Source organism: Camelus dromedarius, chromosome 12 (genome assembly GCF_036321535.1).
Source record: "Camelus dromedarius isolate mCamDro1 chromosome 12, mCamDro1.pat, whole genome shotgun sequence".
In the NCBI taxonomy this organism is placed as follows: domain Eukaryota; kingdom Metazoa; phylum Chordata; class Mammalia; order Artiodactyla; family Camelidae; genus Camelus; species Camelus dromedarius.
Window position 1 is genome coordinate 7994318 of NC_087447.1, and position 21022 is coordinate 8015339.

General features: G+C 37.2%; 1 protein-coding gene and 1 non-coding gene across 2 annotated transcripts in view; one reads left to right on the forward strand and one right to left on the reverse strand.

Annotated features, from left to right (window-relative positions):
• Positions 1-17069, reverse strand: part of RTN3 (reticulon 3) — a 55223-nt gene extending 38154 nt beyond the window's left edge. The window contains exon 1 of the mRNA XM_031448522.2: positions 16710-17069. Within this exon, the coding sequence (XP_031304382.1) occupies positions 16710-16857 (148 nt within the window). The 5' untranslated portion in view covers positions 16858-17069. The remainder of the gene's footprint in view (positions 1-16709) is intronic.
• TRNAT-AGU (transfer RNA threonine (anticodon AGU)) lies at positions 9762-9834 on the forward strand. Its single transcript has one exon. It is a non-coding gene; the product is annotated as a tRNA-Thr (tRNA).
• Positions 17070-21022: the final 3953 nt, after the last annotated feature.

Sequence of the window (21022 nt, forward strand, 5' to 3'; positions counted from 1 at the left end):
TGTTTTGCTTTTGTTTAAAAAAAAAGGCTGTAACTGGCAAATTTTCTTCCTCAACACTTGCCCCAAAGTTCAGTGTTTAACTTCCTATTCAAGATGCCTACTGCCTTACTCAAACTGAATGCAAATACTCGTTACTGCAAATGTGCTTCCAATTCTGCATGGTTGATGGATCCTCTCTTTTCAATCTTATTTTCACCCACTTTTCCCCCAAATGTTTTCTAAAAAAAACTATACTATTTTCCAGCTTCCACTTTCATCAAAAGTTTCAAAAGCAGAAACCAAATCCGTTCAACTTTGTGTCTGATGGAGGAAGCACATCTCCCAGAAGATAGTAAATTGTATCACTAACAAAAATAATAATATGGTTAACATAGTCATTTCTGCCTCTTCTGCTCTCATGATTTTGACACTAACCTCAAAATGACACCTCTAAAAATATACATAAAGCCTAAAATACAACCAATATATCATATTTACTGTAGGCAGTGGTTATTATACGCATGGACTTTGGAGTCCTTAGTTTGTCACTTACTCACTTAAGCAAGAGAAAGTTATATTTCCCATTTTAAACCCCAGTTTCCTCAACTGGTAAAAGAGCCAGTACCCTTCCTCCATAAAATTGGCTCTGAGGATTAAAAGAGATGATTCACATAAAGTACCAAGCACAGTAGAAGCTAAAAAAAAACCCCCCAAAACAAAAAACCTAGCTACATGCTACACCTATACTCTGTTAATATCCTTATTTAACAGTACTGGAAAATGTCATTAAAATATACTTCCCTATTTTGAAATGCTCAGGGATTAGGCTGAAATTTAACTCTACTGGATGAGAAAAAAGGGAATCATTAAGTAAAAACTGCAAAGGTACTACTCAGGAGTACAATTTATTTAAGAAGGAACTGGTTATTTCATTGACATTCCAATCACCAATCTATTCATTAGCTTTCAAGAAGCTTAACAAAGTAATATAATTTAATAAATATTACATAACTTCCTTTTGAAAAATTTAACTGCCCTTTCTTTCTCAGTCCAAATTAATGACAACTTTTGGTACATGCATCTTCCTGAAGCCCAATAATGATAAGTATGTATTTCAGGATTAAAAATGCCATTCTTAAATATGAAAATGTTCTATTTAACTATTATTACATATTGCTTAATATGGTTTAGATATACAAAAATAAGGTACAATTCTCCAAGGCTAACGCCTAAGGGATATAGAAGCCAGAGAGAGATTAGTTGGGTTAGTGACTGTGATGAATGCAAGGTGCCTGTTGGTGACAGCAGTCACTCTGAAAGGCCTGCAGTTGGGTGGGCCTGGTCCTAGCTATTCTCTCTAGGGGTTTTAACCCAGTTAACCAAGTACACCAACAACTTATTTTCCCTTATTTTTATTAAGGTAGACTAGAAGCTACCAGTCTTGACCACCCTAAAATACACCTAATCACATTTGCCAAGGAGTTCCCTTAAAAAACTGAACAGGCTGATCTCTAGACCTGCTAGAGTAGCACCAACTGAGTCGCTTTTCCATTACGTGTTTTTTTTAACAAGAGAAAATACTAGTAACAGAGATTAGATGGGAACACCGTTAGGGATAGGACATTTTAAACTGCTTCTTTACAATACCCTTTTAACAAAAACACTATCCTGAATCTGCACTGGTCAAATAACTTTTTTTTAAGAAAAAGGAAGAATGACAAACCTATTTTCTTTTATGAACTCTCATACTCCCTGTGAAACTGAAGCCTACTAAACATACAGTTTTAATCAGAAAAATCCTTTTTATTTACCTCCATCCTACTTGAGTGTACATGTAATTTTTCCTAACAGGGATTAAGCTATGACACTTATCTTCTGTACATTAGGTGTGTTGTGCTTAGGTTGCATTGTTATACTATTTAGGATATCAGTTATCCTCTTTCTGCATGCAAAAAGTGGCTGGAAGTTATAACTACTATGAGGAATGCATTTTAGAAGATCGGAAATATTTACAATAGAGAAAAAAATAATTATCTGTTCTATTTACATTATGATAGATTTACCAGTTTATCTTCCAGAGTAGAATAAATCCAATTTGCCTAAATTATTAAATTTTTCATGAGAAAAAAACCCTTAAAAATAGAAATATGGCTGAGTTCCAGATGTCAAGAATCAATCTGTATATCTGAGTTACTTCCAAATACTCACAAAATATCTTTTAATGTAAACAAGTTAATTTCAAAGGTCATGATTTGACCCACAGATATCCAAATTCACCCAATGAGCACATTACAAAGAGGCTTGGAGGCTCTAACGTTATCAGTCTGAGCTAGAAGCAACAAATTATCTATCATGTTTCCTAAGCAGCAGATTAAACCCAGCAAAACTTACTATGTTCATTTTATCCTATTGTGTTTTTATTCATAAAAAGTCAAAGTCTTCCTAAAAAACCAGCACCCTGACTTTGCATTTCAGCTAGGACAATACAATGCACAAGGCTTCTTAGACCTATCTAGTGAGTTTAATTATCTTTTTTAAAATAAGAGTTTTCCACTGACCTATATTTGAGGTGGAATACAAAAGCACAAACGAAACAGAACCTAATTATTGGTGCAAATCAACGAAGCACACAGCACTCTCTTCCACAGTCCTGACAGTGCTACCCTCACAAACATATAGCTATCAACTTTGAATCCCTTCCTCACTGGTTGGCAGATTAAAAACAAGCAAAACAAAATCCCCCAACACCCTCAAACCACAGCTTAATCTCTGGGAAGACAATCCTTGCTTGCCAAAAAGTCAACCAATTTGTTCAATGTTCCTAGGCAATTTGGAAATAGCCTAGCTCTTGGGAGACAAGTTCACACTAAAGTACTCTAGCTAGGATGGTATAGCAGTTCAGTGGAAGCACACTTTATAATTATAAAGTTTTTCCAAATCTACTACCTCTCCAAACCAGCTACGTAACTGCAAATCAATACGTCAAGCGCATTCTGGAGGCGGGTTGTTTTCTCAGTCACAATTCTATCTGCTCCAAGTTCTGTGGGCAAGTTTTCAATTTTTAAGAAGTACTCAAAACTACACCTAAAGCTTATGCTATGTTTAAGGGTACACCTACCCTCATTCTATTTTATTAAGCTTTACAGGAAATCCATTAGAAACTGCCAAATAGAAAGGAATGGTTTGTATTTAGTTTTTATTTTAGGGGATTTGGGGGCAACAGAAAACTCGTGCCTCATATCCCCAGTTACAGCCTCTTTCTCAACATTTTTCTTTTATTAATGCACACACAAAAATGACAGACTTGCCTTGTGAGGTCGAAAATAGAGATACAGGCTGAGAGGAAGAGGAAGAAACAAAGGAATCTGAAAGAAAATATACAGCGTGAGAATTTGACAACCTCACACAGAAATTTTAATTTTTTTTTTTTGGCCATCATCATAATTTTACTGGGTTTAAGCAAGAGGGGAAAGCCCAAATCTTTATTTCTAATTACTGTTTTCACTCACCTGGCAGCGAAACCTTATTTCATTTTCAAGATGCATTTCTAAAACTTAATCAATTCAATAAATATTCTGAATAGTTAATCAATATTTTGGTCAAATATTCTCACCCACAAAGGAAGAAAAGAGGAAGCCCTAGCATTTTTAAACAACTACAACCTCAGGAAAGACAATGCTCCCCTGTAACTCTGTGTGGGAAATAAAAAATGGGTATCTGAGTACTAACTGATTTTGTTTGTAACCATTTTCATCTTCATTTTGAAGAGCTGGTTATGAATATGAACATTTAAACATATATAGTTGGCAAATATGTGAAAATGACCCTAAATACTAAAAAATTTTTTTTAAATCACAATGAATCCACTGAGAAAACAGTATCAACATGAGAAATCCTCCATCTCTAAAATTATACTTCTCTAAATTTGGCAACATACATAAAAATTTTAAATGCACAAACTTTTCCCACCCAGACCTGCACATATTGTTTAACTCAGCAGATATATTTGCTGAGATGTATATGAGAATATTCATAAGAACACTGGTTATAAATAATAGGAATAATCTAAATGACCATCAACAGAAGTCTAGTTAAATAATTACATCCAAACAATGGAGTACTTGCTGCTATGAAAAAGAATGAAGTACAGCTATATATGTTGATATATTAAATTAAAAAGCAAAGTACTGAAGTGCATACAGTGTGCCTCCATTTATTAACTGGTAACAAAAGGGACTTTTGAGGTCTGGAGCAGGAGGGAGATTTGCTTTTCATTACTACTTCTGGCCCTTAAAAAAAAGTCAAATAATATAAATTACCCTTCAGTAAAAATGGAAAAAAATTAAATTAATGAAAACAGTATGTGAGAAAGAAAACCCTCCAAAAGGGGCCCTAAATATACCAATCTTCAGTTAACTCCTTTTTTCTTGCAATTATAAAAATGTTTTCACAAATATTAGAAGCAAGCACTTTCATTTCTTTAATGTTTCCAGAGGGGTTCATTTCTATATGCAATTACCTTCAACATTAAATCTCTATGAACTGAATAAACCTGAAAATCCGAATACTAAGTAAGTCTAATGCCAAAAAAGATCTTATGGACTTGCCTTTTCACCTCCACTCGAAACTCCTCCTAACGGAAAATTTCGACATACAAATTTTTATGTAATAGTATCTATTCTGATACAGAATACAGATAACCAGTAGTAGTTTGCAACAGAACTGCATGAAGTCTTCTAATTTATAAAATCGCACTGTATTCATATGCCCATATTTATGCTACAGGGAATTGAATCCAAGAATGGCCACCCTAATTCTCAAAAATTATTAATTAAATCAAACATTATTTCTAAGTAGCTAGGTCCAGGTGCTATATTAGCACTGGTAATACAGAGATGAAGGCTGTGCCCACAAGTAACTGAAAAAGACATACAAACCAGTAAAACTGTATGAGCTATGGGAATGCAGCAGAGGCAGAAGAGATGATGTTCATCAGGTGAATAAGACAGAGGAAGGCATTCTGGAGAGAAGGAACAACTGGCCAGATTCCAAATGACTTTAAATGTCATGTAATGAAATTTGGGTATATTATGTGTAATGATCAATCACTGAAGGTAAAATACCATGTGTTTTAAAAAAGAACTCTGGAAGCAGGGTAGAGCATGGACTTAACTGAAAAGCTTAATCTTTTCTTGCATAATCTTATCTTGGAAAGACATGAGGGCTTAAACTAAGGCACTGAGGATGGTAATGAGGGAATAGATATGATAAGACAGAATGGACAGGATTTGGAACCAGTTGGATGTTGGAGACTGGAGAAACAAAACTCAAAGGAATAAAGGACTAAAGGACTAAATGAAATATCACTGGTTGGTGTATGAAAGAAGGAATTCTTTATATTAACTTCCACTAAAAAATAAGCTGTCTAAGGCATATCTAAGTGGAAACTGTTTAGCAATGTGGACAGGCTCAGGAGAGAAAGGTACGAGTTATAGATAAATATCTGAGAGTTAACATTTGGATGAGAACTGACACCGTTGGAGTTAATTAATTTGTCCAGGGAGAATCAGAGGGTATTACAATGGAATTCTGAGATACACTACCAATATTTAAAGAGTAAGAAAGAAGAACTAGTGAAGGAGACAAAAATGAGTCGATTTGGGGGGAAATGATATCGCTTGAAGAAAGCTTTAGAAAATGATTAAGAGTCAAAAGCCAATGAGTGGCAAAGACTTTGAAATGGGTCACTAAAATTAAGTAATCAAGTTAGCACTGATGACTCTATAGTTAGAGTGGTGGGGAGGTGGTCAGACACTAAAAGCTGAGGAGCGAATGGAAATTTAAAAAGCACTGACAGCAAGTATGTGTGATAAAGGGAAGGACTGAAAACTGAGCAGCAGCTACAGGGAGAGGCAGAGTTGAGGGAAAGATTTTTAGGAATGGAAATGACAAGCATATTTATAGAGAGAAAGAACCAAGTAAAAGCAAAAAGACCGAAGATACATAAAAAAGAAACAGGAACAAAGTCTGGGAAGTTCCTAGAAGATAAGGGATAAAAAAGCACGAGTGGACCCAATGAAATCTATTTCCAATAAATAATGAATTTATTTATAAATAAAATAATAAATCTATAGTTAAAAGATTGTTCATCACAAATATTAAGGAAACTTAATAAAGGTCTACTAGAGACTGGTTAAATAGGTTTGGTATATCCATACAATGGGATACTATTCATTAAAAATTGTATTGTAGATGAGAATTTACTGACACTAAACAATGTTGATAATACACAGAATAAAAAAACATTACAAAAGTAATTTAAGTAATGTGACTTCATTTTGGTAAAAAATACAAATTCACGTAAGAAGTAAAAGGGATAATGATATTCACTCTCTGAGCAGAGGGATTATGAGAATTGTTTTTTGCTTCTGTGTTTGAGTTTTTGAAAATGATGAACATGTATTATTTTAAAAAAGAATTATTACAAAATGAAAGGATATACTGACTTTTAATTTTCTTTATATTTTTTGTTTCCTAAATTTTCTGTTATGAACATCCATTTTTCTTATAATTCCTAACACATACCTATTCTCCCCACCTACATGGAATGGGTTAGTGACATTAGACAGGGGAAAAGGACACTTAAAATGGGATCTCTAAACTGTTTATTGAATAATCTTCAGTAAGACTGTTTATTGAGTAGTCTTCAATAAAACTGTTTATTGAATAATCTTATTAGTCTTCACACCATTGGGTTTTAAATCTTCATAATACTTTAAGCTGCAACAAACTGTCAAAATTTTTAAAAACTGCCTCTTTGAAAACAGAGCTTCCATTTACTTACTGAGTCTTGAATATCTGTGACAGACACTGAACTAAGTATTTATTAAATCAAATTCTTACAAAAACTGAAGATTTTAAGTGTCAGAATCAAGACTTAAGCCTGGGGGAGGAGGGTATAGCTCAGTGATGCTTAGCATGCACAAAGTCCTGGGTTCAATTCCCAGCACCACCACTAAAAAAACAAACAAACAAAAAAACCAAAACCTAATTACCACCTGCCCAACAACAAACAACTTACTAAAAAAATTTTTAAAAATTAAAAAAAAAGATTTAACCCTAAACTTTTCCTGAAAGCCTGTGCCTTTCCTTCTCTATCATTCTACCACTCAGATCACCTGCCTTTATATTGCTGGTCTGAAATGTATGTGTTATCTACCTGAAAATTTACCAGCCAAATTTATATACACATATTTTTATTGTTGTTATACTTATGACATTGTTTTTAATTTAATTACTTGTGAACTCAATCACATGTAAGAAGTGATATACTTAATATTTAGAAATACTGCTTTGTTTCCATTCACATTTCATAAATTATTTCTATTTAACCTTTTACATGTGCCTTCAACATTTACATCTTTATCATGACTAGAGCTATATTCTGAGTAATTAGAAAAGTTATGTAATGCACTTTGCTGGAGTGCCTGATCTTCTCTTTCATCTATATTTTATTTTTTTCAAGTCTCATGATTATTATTTATTGAATCTTATTTCTACTGGGGTTAGTTATATAAGCTGAGGATTCAGTGTCATTTATTGATTGATGATTCAAAATTTTTACAGATAATACTTCATTTAAAGTTATTATAAAACACTGGCTATATTCCTTGTGTTGTACAATACATTCCTGCAGCTTATTTATTTTATAAATAGTAGTCTGTAGCTCTTAATCCCCTTCCCATTCCCTCTCTGACTGGTAACCACCAGTTTGTTCTCTATTATCTGTGAGTCTGTTTGTTTTGTTATATTCATTCATTAACTTTTTAGATTCCATATTTAAGTGATAACATACGGTATTTGTCTTTCTCTGTCTGATTTATTTCTTATTTTGTTCTTGTCCCTTGTGATTTGATGACTATCTTTAGTGTTATGTTTGGATTTCTTTCTCTTTTTTTTGTGTGTATTTATTTATATATAGATTTTTGGTTTGCAGTTACCATGAGGTTTATATACATGGGATTATTTTAGGTTGCTGATTGCTTAATTTCAAATGAGTTTCTTTTAACAATCCTGCATTTTTACTGCCCTCTCCTCTCAATATTTTAAAATTCCATTAACCAGTAAGGTTAGACCCCATCCCTTTAGCTCTTAACCCTTCTCTCCAGCAGGATACTGAGTAGGTAAGAAGTGGAAAAACAAGGAGGAAAACAGCAAAAGGGCACACTAGTGGAGGTTTTCAAATTCTTGTCAAGCCTGTGCTAGATGTATTGTTGGGGGAGAGAGGAAGAGAAAAAAAGCTTTGGATTGGATGTGGGATTCAAGTTTTGATTTAGATCAGGGGGAAAATATACTACATAAATCTAACTGTCTGAATTTTCTAACCTGTAGTAAAAATACTGTTTCAATGAACTGTTTATTTTGGAGCTATGTGTCCTTCACCATCAGCAGAACACAGCCTATATTTTTAGACCAAGAGGCAAGTTACTTTCAGGAAAAATTCTGCAGGCCACAAAAAAAGGGTAGTCTTTCCACTCTTTCTCTTGACCACAATTCTTGATGGCAACTAAGACCATCTTGGTAGAAAATGAACCAATTACTAAACTGAGTCAATTACTACCCCTTCCCCCATCAGAGCTCCAGGAATTGGCAGATTGATTCCCCCCCAAACTTTATGTTATTTCTTTTTCTTATCCTTTTGTGCTGGCTAGATCTCCACTGCATTACTTGGACCATCTACTTCTCCCAAAGCAATTTTTATTTCATGATTAAGGCTTTCTGTCCTTTTTAAAATTTTATTTTAGAATAATTTTAGATTTACAGAAAAGGTGAAAAGATTGTACAGTGTTGCTTTACACCTAGCACTCAGTTTCTCCCATTGTTAACATGTTATATTAGTGTGGTGGTACATTTGTCACAATTAATGAAATAATACTGATACATTACTAATATTTAAAGCCCATACTTCGTTGAGATTTAATTTTTCCTCAATGCTCATTTCTGTTCCAAGATCTCATCCAGGATATCACATCCCATTTTGTCATCATGTCTCTGAAGATGGAACATAGTCCTTTGGACTATGACAATTTCTCAGACTTTCCTTACTTTTGATGATCTTAACAGTTCTGAGTAGTACTGATCAGAATTTTACATAATGTCCCTCAATTTCGGTTTGTCTGATGTTTTTCTCATGGTTAGACTGGAGTTGCGAGCTTTAGGCAGGATTACCACTGAGGTGAAGAGCCATCCTTGTCATATCATGACAAGGGTATATCAATATGACTTATCACTGACGATGTTAACCTTGATCCCCTGGCTGAGGTGGGGTTTGCCAAGTTTCTCCACAGTACTGCTCCCTACCATTTTATACTGTACTCTTTGGAAGCAAGCCACTAAGCACTTTCCACACTTAAGGAGTGGGGAAAATCTACATAAACCAGCATGCTGATTTTTTATTTACCTACATAGAGCTAATGTAACTACTGAAAATTGGCCAATTCATGTTTTAGTCCTCTGGAACCAATAAATCTAGATAAGATCTAATATCTAGTTAAATAAATTCAATTTATTTGCTGTCAGAAATAAATTTCAACCTGATTGGAAGTACCTTAGGGTTAAGGACCATCTTAGATGTCCCTGTTTCCTTCATGAGGTACAGAATATGATGGCCAGTAGAAGGAACAGAATATGGAGGACTAAACACTATAGAGCCTTAATAAATGTTTGGTGAAAACCAAACAGTTAGAGTTTAAATTGTTATTTCGAAAACAGACTCTGAGTATGGAGGATATAGCTCAGTGGCAGAGTGCATGCCTAGTAAGCATGAGGCCCTGGGTTCAATCCCCAGTACCTCCATTAAAAAAATAAATAAAAAACCTAATTACCTCCACCCACCCCCAAAAAAGTATACAGTGCTGTACGTCAATTAAATCTCAATAAATCTGGAAGAAAAAAAATTAAAAAAGACTGACGATGGGACTTTAGTCCCACTAGTGCAGTAGTTACTAAAGCTGTAGTTCTCCCTAGTATGAGTCAAGATGCTCACTCTGTTACACTAAAAAGAGCTGGAAAGCTTTCTTTTTACATTTGTGGAGTAAATGTATATGCAGTCTAAGAGGAAGAACAAGTAGAATTCTTGTTGCAAAAGAAACAAAATTAGAAAGTCGGACAAAAAACCAAAATGGACTGTATAAATAGTAACTTGGTTACAAATACTTTAATAACCCAACTTTTAAAGTAGCACTACATTTACTGTTAGGAATGTCTTACCCTTCTTCAAATAATGTTTGAGATGTATCTAATCAAAATATCAGATTCTGTTAGGAGTAGATGGAAATTAAACTTATTTTAACATATTTTAAAACTCTGACACATCAGACAAGCGTACCACTGAGTCCTTATTAGAAGTGAGTCTCTTTCTAATACACCAAAATGTGACATTCAAGTGGTTACAGTTTTCTGGACTAAAACCATTAGTGGAAAATACCTCGAGTCCAGAAGTAAAGATTGGAGTAAAAGAAGCCAATCTTAAAGATAAGATGTATTTATTATGGATAAAGTTTTATGCGCTTACATGGAAATTCTCTCCTTAGCACCTAAAAGAATACATCAATTTCCATAAGTTTTTGTAAAACTTATAACTTGATTTTTAAAAACCAAATTTTCTTAACCTGAAGTTTATGAGCGGATTTTACAGTACTTTATGAATCTGTGAGAATTTATGTACTACTTTATTGATATGCATATTTTTTCTGGGAAGAGAGTTTCTCCATCCATCCATTCCATAAATATTTACTAAACATCTATTATGAGCTAAGGATTAATTTCAGTTGCTGAACAGAAATGATAAACTGTCTTCTCTCATTCAAAAATATCTGAGGGCCTGCTTTGTGCCAGGTGCTGTTCAGGCATTAGAGACAGATAGTGAATAAAACAGCAAAAATCTCCACTCTAATGGAACTTATATTCTAGTGTGGAAGACAGGCAATAAACAGAGTAGGTCAAATACCCTAAGACAGATTATAACAAATGGTAAGAAAAATAAAACAGGAAAGGCCTATAAAGTGTTTGCTTTTCCTCTTGTGCAATTTAGATAAGGCAGCCAGGCAAATACCTAAAGGAGGTGAGAGAGTGAAGAGCTACAAGAATATATGGGGGAAGAGCTTTCTAGGTATAGTGAATAGCAAATAATACTTTGAGAGAGAAATATTCCTGATGTGAAGAACAGCAAGATCAGTGTAGCCAAAGCTGGATGAGCAAGGGGGAATCTGGGGCCAGATATTGTAGGGCTTCATAAGCCTTCTAAGGATTTTGGCATTTAATCTAAATGTGATTGGAAGCCACTGGAGCATCTGCTAATGAATGAAATGATCTGACTTATATTTTTCACACCCTTACACCAGCTGCTGTGTCAAGAAAAGACTGAAGAGAAGCCAGGGAGAAAGTCTGGAGACCAGTTAGGAGACATTTGCAGTAATCCAGGACAGCTATAACAGCCTGGACCAGGGTCATAACAATGGAGCTTGAGAAAACTGGTAATCAATAAATATATTCTGAAGGTAGAATCAACAGAATTTGCTAGTTGTTGTATGCAGGAAAGATAAAAGTCAAGGGCATTAAAAATGAAGAGAAGTGACCACTGCATTTAACAATGTGGAAAATAACTGGTAAACTTGACAAGAGAATTTTCTGTATAACAGTGGATCAAAAAGGCACTTGGCTTAGGAAGTTAAGCAGAAGTTAAGATTTCTAAGTTAACTGAATTCAGTTAACCAGTAACTGAATTTAAGAGAGTCACTGAAGCATTTTTATTACATGTTGTTTCAAATAAAGAGAAGCAGTGTATACATTTGAAAGAGAACTGAACTGGGCCCTCAATCCCTGTTTTTTATCTTACTCTCAACTTCACAGCCACAAACCTTTGGGCATATCACTTAATCTCTCTAAATCTGATTCCTCATCTAAAGTCAGATTTATTTTGCTACAGACCTCACAAATAAACATAATGCAAGTCTTTCTCCTATTGAACACAGCCTCTTAGAGAGATGATCTATGTTTTATTTACCTTCCTATTTCCCACAGCACCTAACGAAGAGCTTACTGTATGCTCAAACATTTGTTGAAGTTAATATATGGGCACAACTTAAACCATAATGCAATACACAAATGTAAGACATAAAAATCAAGTATTTCCACTCTCGATGTAAGATGAAGACAATGCTTAGTTGAAATGCTTTCAGATAACAGGACAAAGGGGGTGCTGTATTAGTTTTGCTAACAACGTTTTCTAGAATACCCCTCAATATATCCGCAAGGGCAAACTGTCAGTGAGGAACATGTCAAAAAGCTCACTTATTCCCCTCTCCCCCTTAGGTTATGATGATGTCCTTATCGGAAAACAAAGTCAGCTGATTGGAGAAAACATAATTATTTCTTTGAAATTTAAAAAGACCATCACAAGAGGAAGCTGACTGCCGACAATTACCCACCATACCACAAAGTGTAAAACAGAATCGTGAATCCTATACAGTATAAAAAGAGATCCTCTCTGAAATTGCAGTATCACAGAGTAACACGTCTTACTTTAGTAATAACTTTAAGTAACAGATGTTACTAGACACAGATATGTAGTAAAAGACTTAAATGATGCAATCACAAGCAATACTGATTACAGCTAAACTTATTTAGCATGCATTCTTTTCCATAACATCTATAATATACCCAAAGGTCCAAAATAATTCTAGAATTAATGGCTGTTATAAATAAACAGAATAAAAGGTAAATCAGTTTCCTGGACAACTTCAGAATGACTTAAATTATATTAACATAATATCAACTTGGTAATTTTTATCCAAAAAGTTTTACTCTGAAATTTATGTATTTTCCCCAAGTCTGTACAGTTTAGGAGGCAATTATAAATTCATCATTAATAATAAAGTTGAACACAAACTATAAGCTTGGTACATACAACATATATGCATAGTTAATCATTTATTTGGAATCTTTGTAATTCTGCTGAGAATTACAAAAATGGTAAATTCTAGATTTATGTCTACTGTAAAGAGAAGTGCCCTTCTACAGAACAACTTCTTGGTTCAAACAAACCTGAGAACTTTAATTTTCCCTTTGCCTTTCAATGACGTGTCACCAATTCCTTCACTACCAAACTTTATTTACAAAATAATCCTCTTATATCAGGACGAATAATAGTATTAACATTATTTTGTTTTCAAACCATCTCTAAATTAAAATTAAAAACACTGATGCTCTTACCAGCTACTTCATAAACAATACCGTAGAGATTTCAATTTAAGGCAGGTATAACTGTTAAATATACGTAGACTGGTTTTCTTGATCAGAGTGGCTAAATTATTTGTGAATTCGACTCCAAAAGAAAACGGCATTAAAAGAAATTTTCTATTTCCAGAGAATAAAAACCATCCAAGCCAACAGGCATTTGTAAACCATACTGACTTGACCATTCTTGCTGTCTCCTGTACTCTTGCTTCCACTGTTAGGAGTTTCATACTGCATCATAACTATATTTATTATGGTCAGAATGCCGTAGAAATTTAAGCATATTGATGCCAAACTATCTATGAGGCATCTTGGCTCTCCCTTGCTTCTTCAACAGATCAGCTAAGTGAACGGAGTGGCAGCTTTAAGACATTTATGTGAGGGGTCAAAAGCTAAAACAATTGATTCACTTTCACAAAGAAAAAGGTATGAAATGTTCCTGTATCATGAGGAAGATTATGATTTCTCACTTGTAATTCAATCATTTTTTTGTATCTATGTGTTTGAAATTTGCAAATAGATGTATCAAATATTAGGTATTGTTATTCAATAAAAGTTATGGTTTAGGGGCAGCAAAGCAGACTTGTCTAGGTCACAATGTGCGGAGGCTTAGGATTTGCACAAAGTCATACAATTAATGAGAGAAAGAGTCAGGACTGAAATCTAGGTGTCTCTGGGGCACCATGTTATAGTGCCACTGCTAATTTGACATGAATATAATTCAGATAATGTCAGTGTTGAACAGGTGGTTAGAGTTCTTTTTTACTTAAGACTGAAAGTACAAATTACTTATTTACATGATTGACATGTTAGAACAAAGTGTGAAAATGATCCCATAAAAAGTACACAGAACTAAGTTTCACAAGAGAGGAAAAAGTATTTAAAGCAAAAATCTTTTTTTTTAAGCTGTCCAAGCGTTTTTGCTTTTAGCTAACTTCCATGAACAGATACAAGAAACGTAGCTTTATTATGACATCATGATTTTCATAGCGATAATAAAGAATAGTCTCTAGCAAGTTACAGAATTTCAAAGACTACAGATAGTGAACTATCAAAGCACTTTTAAAGTTCAGACAGTAGACACGTATCTACCCTTGATATCTAATAAGGCAAACCTCACTCTGAAAAGAACGCTATTTAAGTCTCTTTTACCTCAACCTCAAATTTTTGCTTTTTAAACTCTCGGTTTTGATCAAAGGCAGAAATCTGGGAAGCCAATCCTGGCCCCTGATCTTCACCATGCATACATCATTGCCAGCTGCACTAACATCAGAGAGTGCTATCACTCACTCACTACCTTTAGGTAGGAACTAAATTTCTATAATGTGTTACTAGACAGGTCAGTGAAGACACAACTGTTTTCTGCAGGCACCAAGCAACCACTCACTCTTCTTTTTCTATTTTTCAAAGTCTCTAAAACCAAGAGGAGTTTGGTGAAAGAAAGGGAAGCTAAAGGTTGATACCAACACTTACAGATTTTTTAAATAACCCAGGCAGTTTTTTTTTAGTATCCATTTTAAATGAGTTAAATTTTGGAATAAAAACTTCATCTTATTTTCATTGTGCAGAAGCAAGACATATTTCCTCTGACAGATGGAGAAAACATTTTGCAAGGAGGAAGAGCTTCTGCAATGAAACGATGACTATACATTGCAGTGTCTTAAGCTAAACTTTTCAAGTAGTGACCAAATGAGGATCTTGCATTGAACCCCCTAAAACTGTATTAATGATTTTTACACAATATTAATATATATTTGCAATGGAGTTTAAGGTAGAAAAGGTTTCTAATTTGTTTTTCAAATGAATCAAAAATTTTAAATCAAGAAACATTAAAAGATATGCACAAAAAGGACGACAACCAAACAGTAAGCAATGACAAGTGACTAAAGCCAAAACACCAAGTTGCTAAGTATATGGGGAAGCTGCTGTTAATCTGGACCTTTGCCCAGAACATAAAAATCTGGAGGGGAAACAGTGGTGGTTTAAAGCGGACAAGGGTTCTAAATTTGCTGCTTCATTCCTTTATCTGAACAGCCAATTTTGACCTTGCAGAAGCTCCCTCTGACACTGTTTTTCTACTTAAACGGTCACAACCACACTGGAAAATCCAACTGGGTACTAAAGCTCTTAGGTGGAAATCCACTGTTCCAAAAGCACGTAAAAAATATACTTAAAGCTAAGATCAATTTTGTTCTTTAGAACAATCAACCCAAGATTCTGGCAAAGGAGACAATGAAGCATTTAAAAACCTCTCAAAATCCTTTAAGGTTAACTAAAGAATAAAATTACCTGTACGCGCCCGAGCTTATTGCTCTTCCTTTGGCAAAGAGCTTTTTTTTTTCGCTTCAAAGACTGAGTTCCCTTAAGAACCACCACCTGCTCATGGTGCATTTTTTTCCCCCTCAAGAAGGCATCTGCACTGCAGATCTCTGCACGAGGGGAGCTTGCCAGCCAGCTCCCACCAGCAGGCAGACGCGTATACAATGGAAAGTAAAAGCCGCCTGCAGCTTCCCTCCTAGTCTTTCACAGAGACGGGAGGAGAAGGGGGTTCCACCAGGCTCGGCTTTGTCTGAATTTTTCTCCCCTCCCCCCTTTCTGCGGTAAACACCCCCTTCTGTTGTACCTCGATCAATAACAGCCGACAGAAAGCATGAAATTAAAATATGTTGATGGCTTGGCATGACTCTATTTATTATCTTTTAGAATATAAGCAACTAATTGCGTGTCCCCATCCCCAAGCCACGCCAGTGAAGAGTAGGCTGTGTTGCAGATGCAGCCACGGATCCATCTTGGACCATCAGCAGCTCCCTCCCAAATCTTCCCCGAGCTATTCTCATCACGCCTCCTTCTACCTCCGAGCCTCAGAAAAATCGGGCATTTAGAGTCTGAGCACAAAAAAATTAAAGGCAGATGAAAACGGTATAGAAAATGCCTACAGTGTTTCCATTAAACTTCCTCATCCTTCCCCCGGGCAACCAAAAAAAAAAGAGAAGTGTTTCTTTGGAAGACTACCATAAATGATTATGTCAACACCTGTCTGCAAAGCTGCAATGCAACCCTTTCACCGTCATCCCCTCAAAATCCTAACGAATCATTTCTCCTGCCATCAACCTATCCCAATCCTCTCAATCTCTCTAATCTTCCATTAAATCGCCCCGGTTCGGTGGACGGCTCCCGCGAACTGGTGCCTTTCCCGACCCGCCGGGCCTCCGCGCTAACGCCCACTCTCTAGAATATCTCCCCGCCCCCAACCTGTTTTCCTCACACCCCGTTATTTCCTCACCGTCGGCACGACCTTAGGCTCCCCTCCCCCTTAGCCCATTTTCCAGACGCTCGTTCCCGGGGGCTGAAGCCTATAAAACGAGAGGGCGATTTGCCGTCCCCGACCCCGTACGCCCCCCTCCCGATGGCAAGGTCCCCCCGGCGCGCCTCACCGGCACAGGAGGAGCCGCAGCTCTTCGCCCCCAGGGCGGGGCAGGCTCCCGGGCTCCCGCTGCCGCCGCCGCCGAGCGCCGAGGACTCGGCCCCGGAGGACGACGAGGAGACAGATGGGGACTGAGTGGCCGCCGACGGCTCCGCCATGGCTGCGCGAGCAAGGGCGGGAAAGGGGTGAAGAGAGATGCGGGACGGGAGACAGGGAGGGGAAAGAAAATAATCGGGCAGCTGCTTCTCCAAAATCGCCTCGCCCCTCCTGCTCCGAGGACGGACTCCGACAGACTGACTGACTCAGCCGGGCGCCGCGAGAGGGCGGGAGCGCGAGCGCGCAGGCGCACAAATGGCCTTGGGGGTGGGCGTCGGAGGCGGGGGGCGGGCGTCTGCCGCGCCGAGGCGCCCAGCGACGCAGGGCGCAGGCGCAAGAACTGTCCCTCCGCGGGGAAGGAGGGGCAAAACTGGCTTCAGGCAGCACCGGAACCAGTGGTCGGGGTGGGCCGCGCCCCTTGGGGACTTGGCGCAAGGGGGCGTGGCAAAGCAACAAGCCCCGCCCACAACTGCGGCCGAAGCGGGAGGGGCCCTGCGGCTGTTTCTTCAAGGCTCTCTATGTGAACGTTTTAGGCTGATTATGTGTTTTAACGATAGAAGTTTCTTTTTGCTTCCATTAATGGAGAATATTTTCCCCACAAATTCCAGAGCCGATGTCTTTTGTCTAATGTGTTCCCGCCCGTGACTCCAGTGAAGTGAAAACCACAATGTAGGTCCTCTCTGCAAGGTGCTTAATGAATTTTTCTGGATGTGTCGTAATCTCATCACCATGAGGCAGAGGAGGCACGATCTCCTATCTGGTAGGTGGAGAAAGATGCTGTACAGAATGAAAAACTATTACTCATTCCAATCACATTGCAATGCAGCAGCCGAACCTCCTTATTCTTACCTTGTCACCGTTTCTAAAGGTTGTCTTCCTCTGAATAGACTAACAGGTAGAGAAGAAATATTCTGAAAGAAAAAAAAGCTGAGCTAATGAGAAACGAAGAGCCGGGAGATAACATCCTGGCTGTGGTTATAGGGGATGGTAAAATGAGGTATTAAAAATTGAGAGTATGGCGCAAAAGACACAATTGAATTATATTCGTAGCCTAAAAGGGGTCCTTAGCAGAAAATGTGTTTGAAAACAGATATCTAGCTTACACTGGATTTTCTTCATTTTTTTGGTTTCTCTTTTGTTGGCTGGCAAAATTCAAGGCCTTTTCCCTACATCTGGTCGAATGATTTGAAATGTGCATAATTCTTTTAAAAAGGGGAATGTAGACTGGTAGTACTAAAAATCAAGATTGTAGGCCTTGTTATTGCTAAAGCAGCAATCGATGACCTGAAGGGCAATTATAGTCAGCAGATCCTGTAAAGATGCAGCCTCATGAAGGGGGAGGTAGTCAGCCAAACAGCCACAGAGAGGAAAAGCAGTGACCAGTGAAAATCTTCTAGAACAGGCAGTGCACTAAATCTGTCCTTGACAGTTTTTAAGGTCAGGTAAAACCCAGACAGGAAAAAAACTCCTGGCTATTGAAACACTCTGGAAAAAGGCACAGAAGAATATTTCCTAAAATAAATTAACAGCAAATATCTTACTCTGGCACTTACAGCATCAGTTGATAATGCAGCAATCTGTCCTTTAGATGGCAAAGAGAAATACAAGCCAATCTGACAATCAAGCTAGTTATCTACCCATTCTGATAAATGCATAATTTTAAAATTTACATTATTAGGTGCTGGATAAGGAAATGAATGATGTTGGTCCCTAACCCTGATAGCAGTTGCTAGGATCTGCAGACACTGGCTGGAAAGGAAGCCTGTTTTCCATACCTAGAAGCAGAGAGAAGATAAGTCAAGACACTGATGTGGTCCCTTCAGACCCTTCAGATATTTTTACATAAGAGGCCTCTGTGCTAGGTCCAATTCCTGAAGCTGCTTTCCTTCCTGCTTTATTTGGCTGAACCAATAAATTTCGCTGAGACTGACTCTTGCTTGGGATGTTTTTTGTATACACGATTTGTTCCACAAATGTTTATTGGTCACCTGCTGTATGTATGATACTTTCCTGGGAAACATGGAGGGATCCAAAAAATACGTTTGTCCTGAGCTTACAAGCTAGTAGGGGCTTAGAACACACTCACATAAAGTAAGAAAAATATACATTAAATAACAACCCCAAACAACACAAAACTCTAATGCTATGATTAGATGACAAGTGAATTACATGAATTTAAGAGTACAGGGAATCACTATGAAGTTATAGTGACTTGGGGAAGTTTTATGGAGAAGCTCAAAGTCAGATAGGCGTTTGGAGTGGTAAGGAGGTCACTGAAGGCAAGGGAGAATGATGTGAAGCAAATGCTTGGGCTGCTTTTGTTCAAGTATACAGTAAGATCTCCTACTGAGAAGACTAGTCGCAAAAACACCCCTTCCTCCCAGCCCAGCCCATGAAGCACTTCCATGCTGGCTTGTCTAGCGGAACTTGGCCTTGATTTGATCCCCTCTTGGCCCTCCCTTCCACAGGCTGCATTAGTGCAACACAAGACAATGCGACATTTTATGGTGTCTGGAGAGGCTTAGAAGTGGGAGATGTTCTGGGTGCGGTTAGCCCAGGTTGGCTAGATCCAAGGGCTTGAATTGGGACAAAAGGGAGATAAAATGGGGAAGGTGTGTTGGGGCCAAAGTGTGAAGAAGCACTAACATAGCCCTAAAGAACTGAGGCTTCATCTTAAGGCTAATGGGGATTCATTGGAAGTTTTCAGGCAAGGAAGAGCTCAAATAGGACTTTTTAAGTGCTCACTGGAATACAGACATTTCTTAGGAGCTCTGCTGAGCAATTTTTATTGCTGAGGCCCTGAGTTGGGACTCTTCTTCCTTGGTCCTTGGTCCTGCCCTTATAGGACTGGTATTTACACAGCTTATTTCCCACCTTGTCTTCTAGGCCATCTCATTACCACATTTTTTTTCTTGACTTTCAGAAAAAAAAATTTACTTTAAAAATATTTTGAATATATTTACATCTCATATATGCTTTTATATATATATATATATATATATATACACACACACATTCAAAATTATATATACTATGAAGTTTTATTCTATCACTAATCCCTCTCCATCCACTGGTCTCCCCTTCTACACTCACACAGGTAACTACTTTTAGGAGCTTGTAGCAAATGCAAAGGTGAGTATAACAAATCTATATTCTCATCCACCCTTTTCTTTCTTTTTTTTTTAAACATTTTTTATTGATTTATAATCATTTTACAATGTTGTGTCCATCCACCCTTTTCTAACACAAATGATGACATGCTATACACACTGTCAAATATGTTGCTTCCTTTCCTTAACAGCAAATTCTAGTGATCTTTTCTAGTGTCTTTTTGAAGTGTTAGACATTTGTGCTATTGGCTGCAGTAACAATAACAAAACACTAAAAGGTCTTGAGCTTTTACTGTGTTACTATGTTGAGGGCCTGATATTCAACTTAAATACTCTATGAGTTGGGGTTGACTGTTTTCTCTGTATAAACTAGGACACCAAGTCATTACCTCATTTTATACAGGAGCAAAGTAAGGTATTTAGAGGATGCCCAGGGAGCCAGTAGTCTAGTCTGTCCTTTTTTTTTTTTTTTTTTTTTTTTGAGGGGTAGGTAACTAGGTTTATTTATTTTCAGGGGAGGTACTGGGGATTGAATTCAGGAGCTCATGCATGCTAAGCATGAGCAGTACCACTTGAGCTATATCCTCCCCCCAGTCTGTCCCTTCTGACTGCCCAGACTGTTGCTTAAACATGGATCCTGGATCCTGCAAGTAGGTGGTAGGAGAAGAGGCTGAGCTGTGTCCCAGCACAGTGATTGAGTGATAATTACTTACTTGGCTGTTTACCCCACAAGGCTGTGAGTCTCTGGAGGACAAGAATGTGTCTTATGCATTGTTGCAGCATCATCACTGCCTAACACTGTGCCTGGTACATAACAAACGTCCTATTTTTGGAAAGCTTTGGAACCTGAGTCACAGTGGATGTAACTGCAGAAAACAATTTTGCTATTTTTGTGCTTTGTAACATACTTCAGTTTCTTGAATATTTATGACTTTGTTTTGCTTTTCCAGAAGGTATATAATGATTACCAATTTTTGAGCACTAACCATGCATCAGTCATAATTGTCAAACACTTACAGCTCATTTAATCTACAACAACTCAGTGACTTGAGTATTCAAATCATTTGGTGGATGATGATGAACCAAGTTCAAAGAAGTTAAGTAATTCACCCAAGTT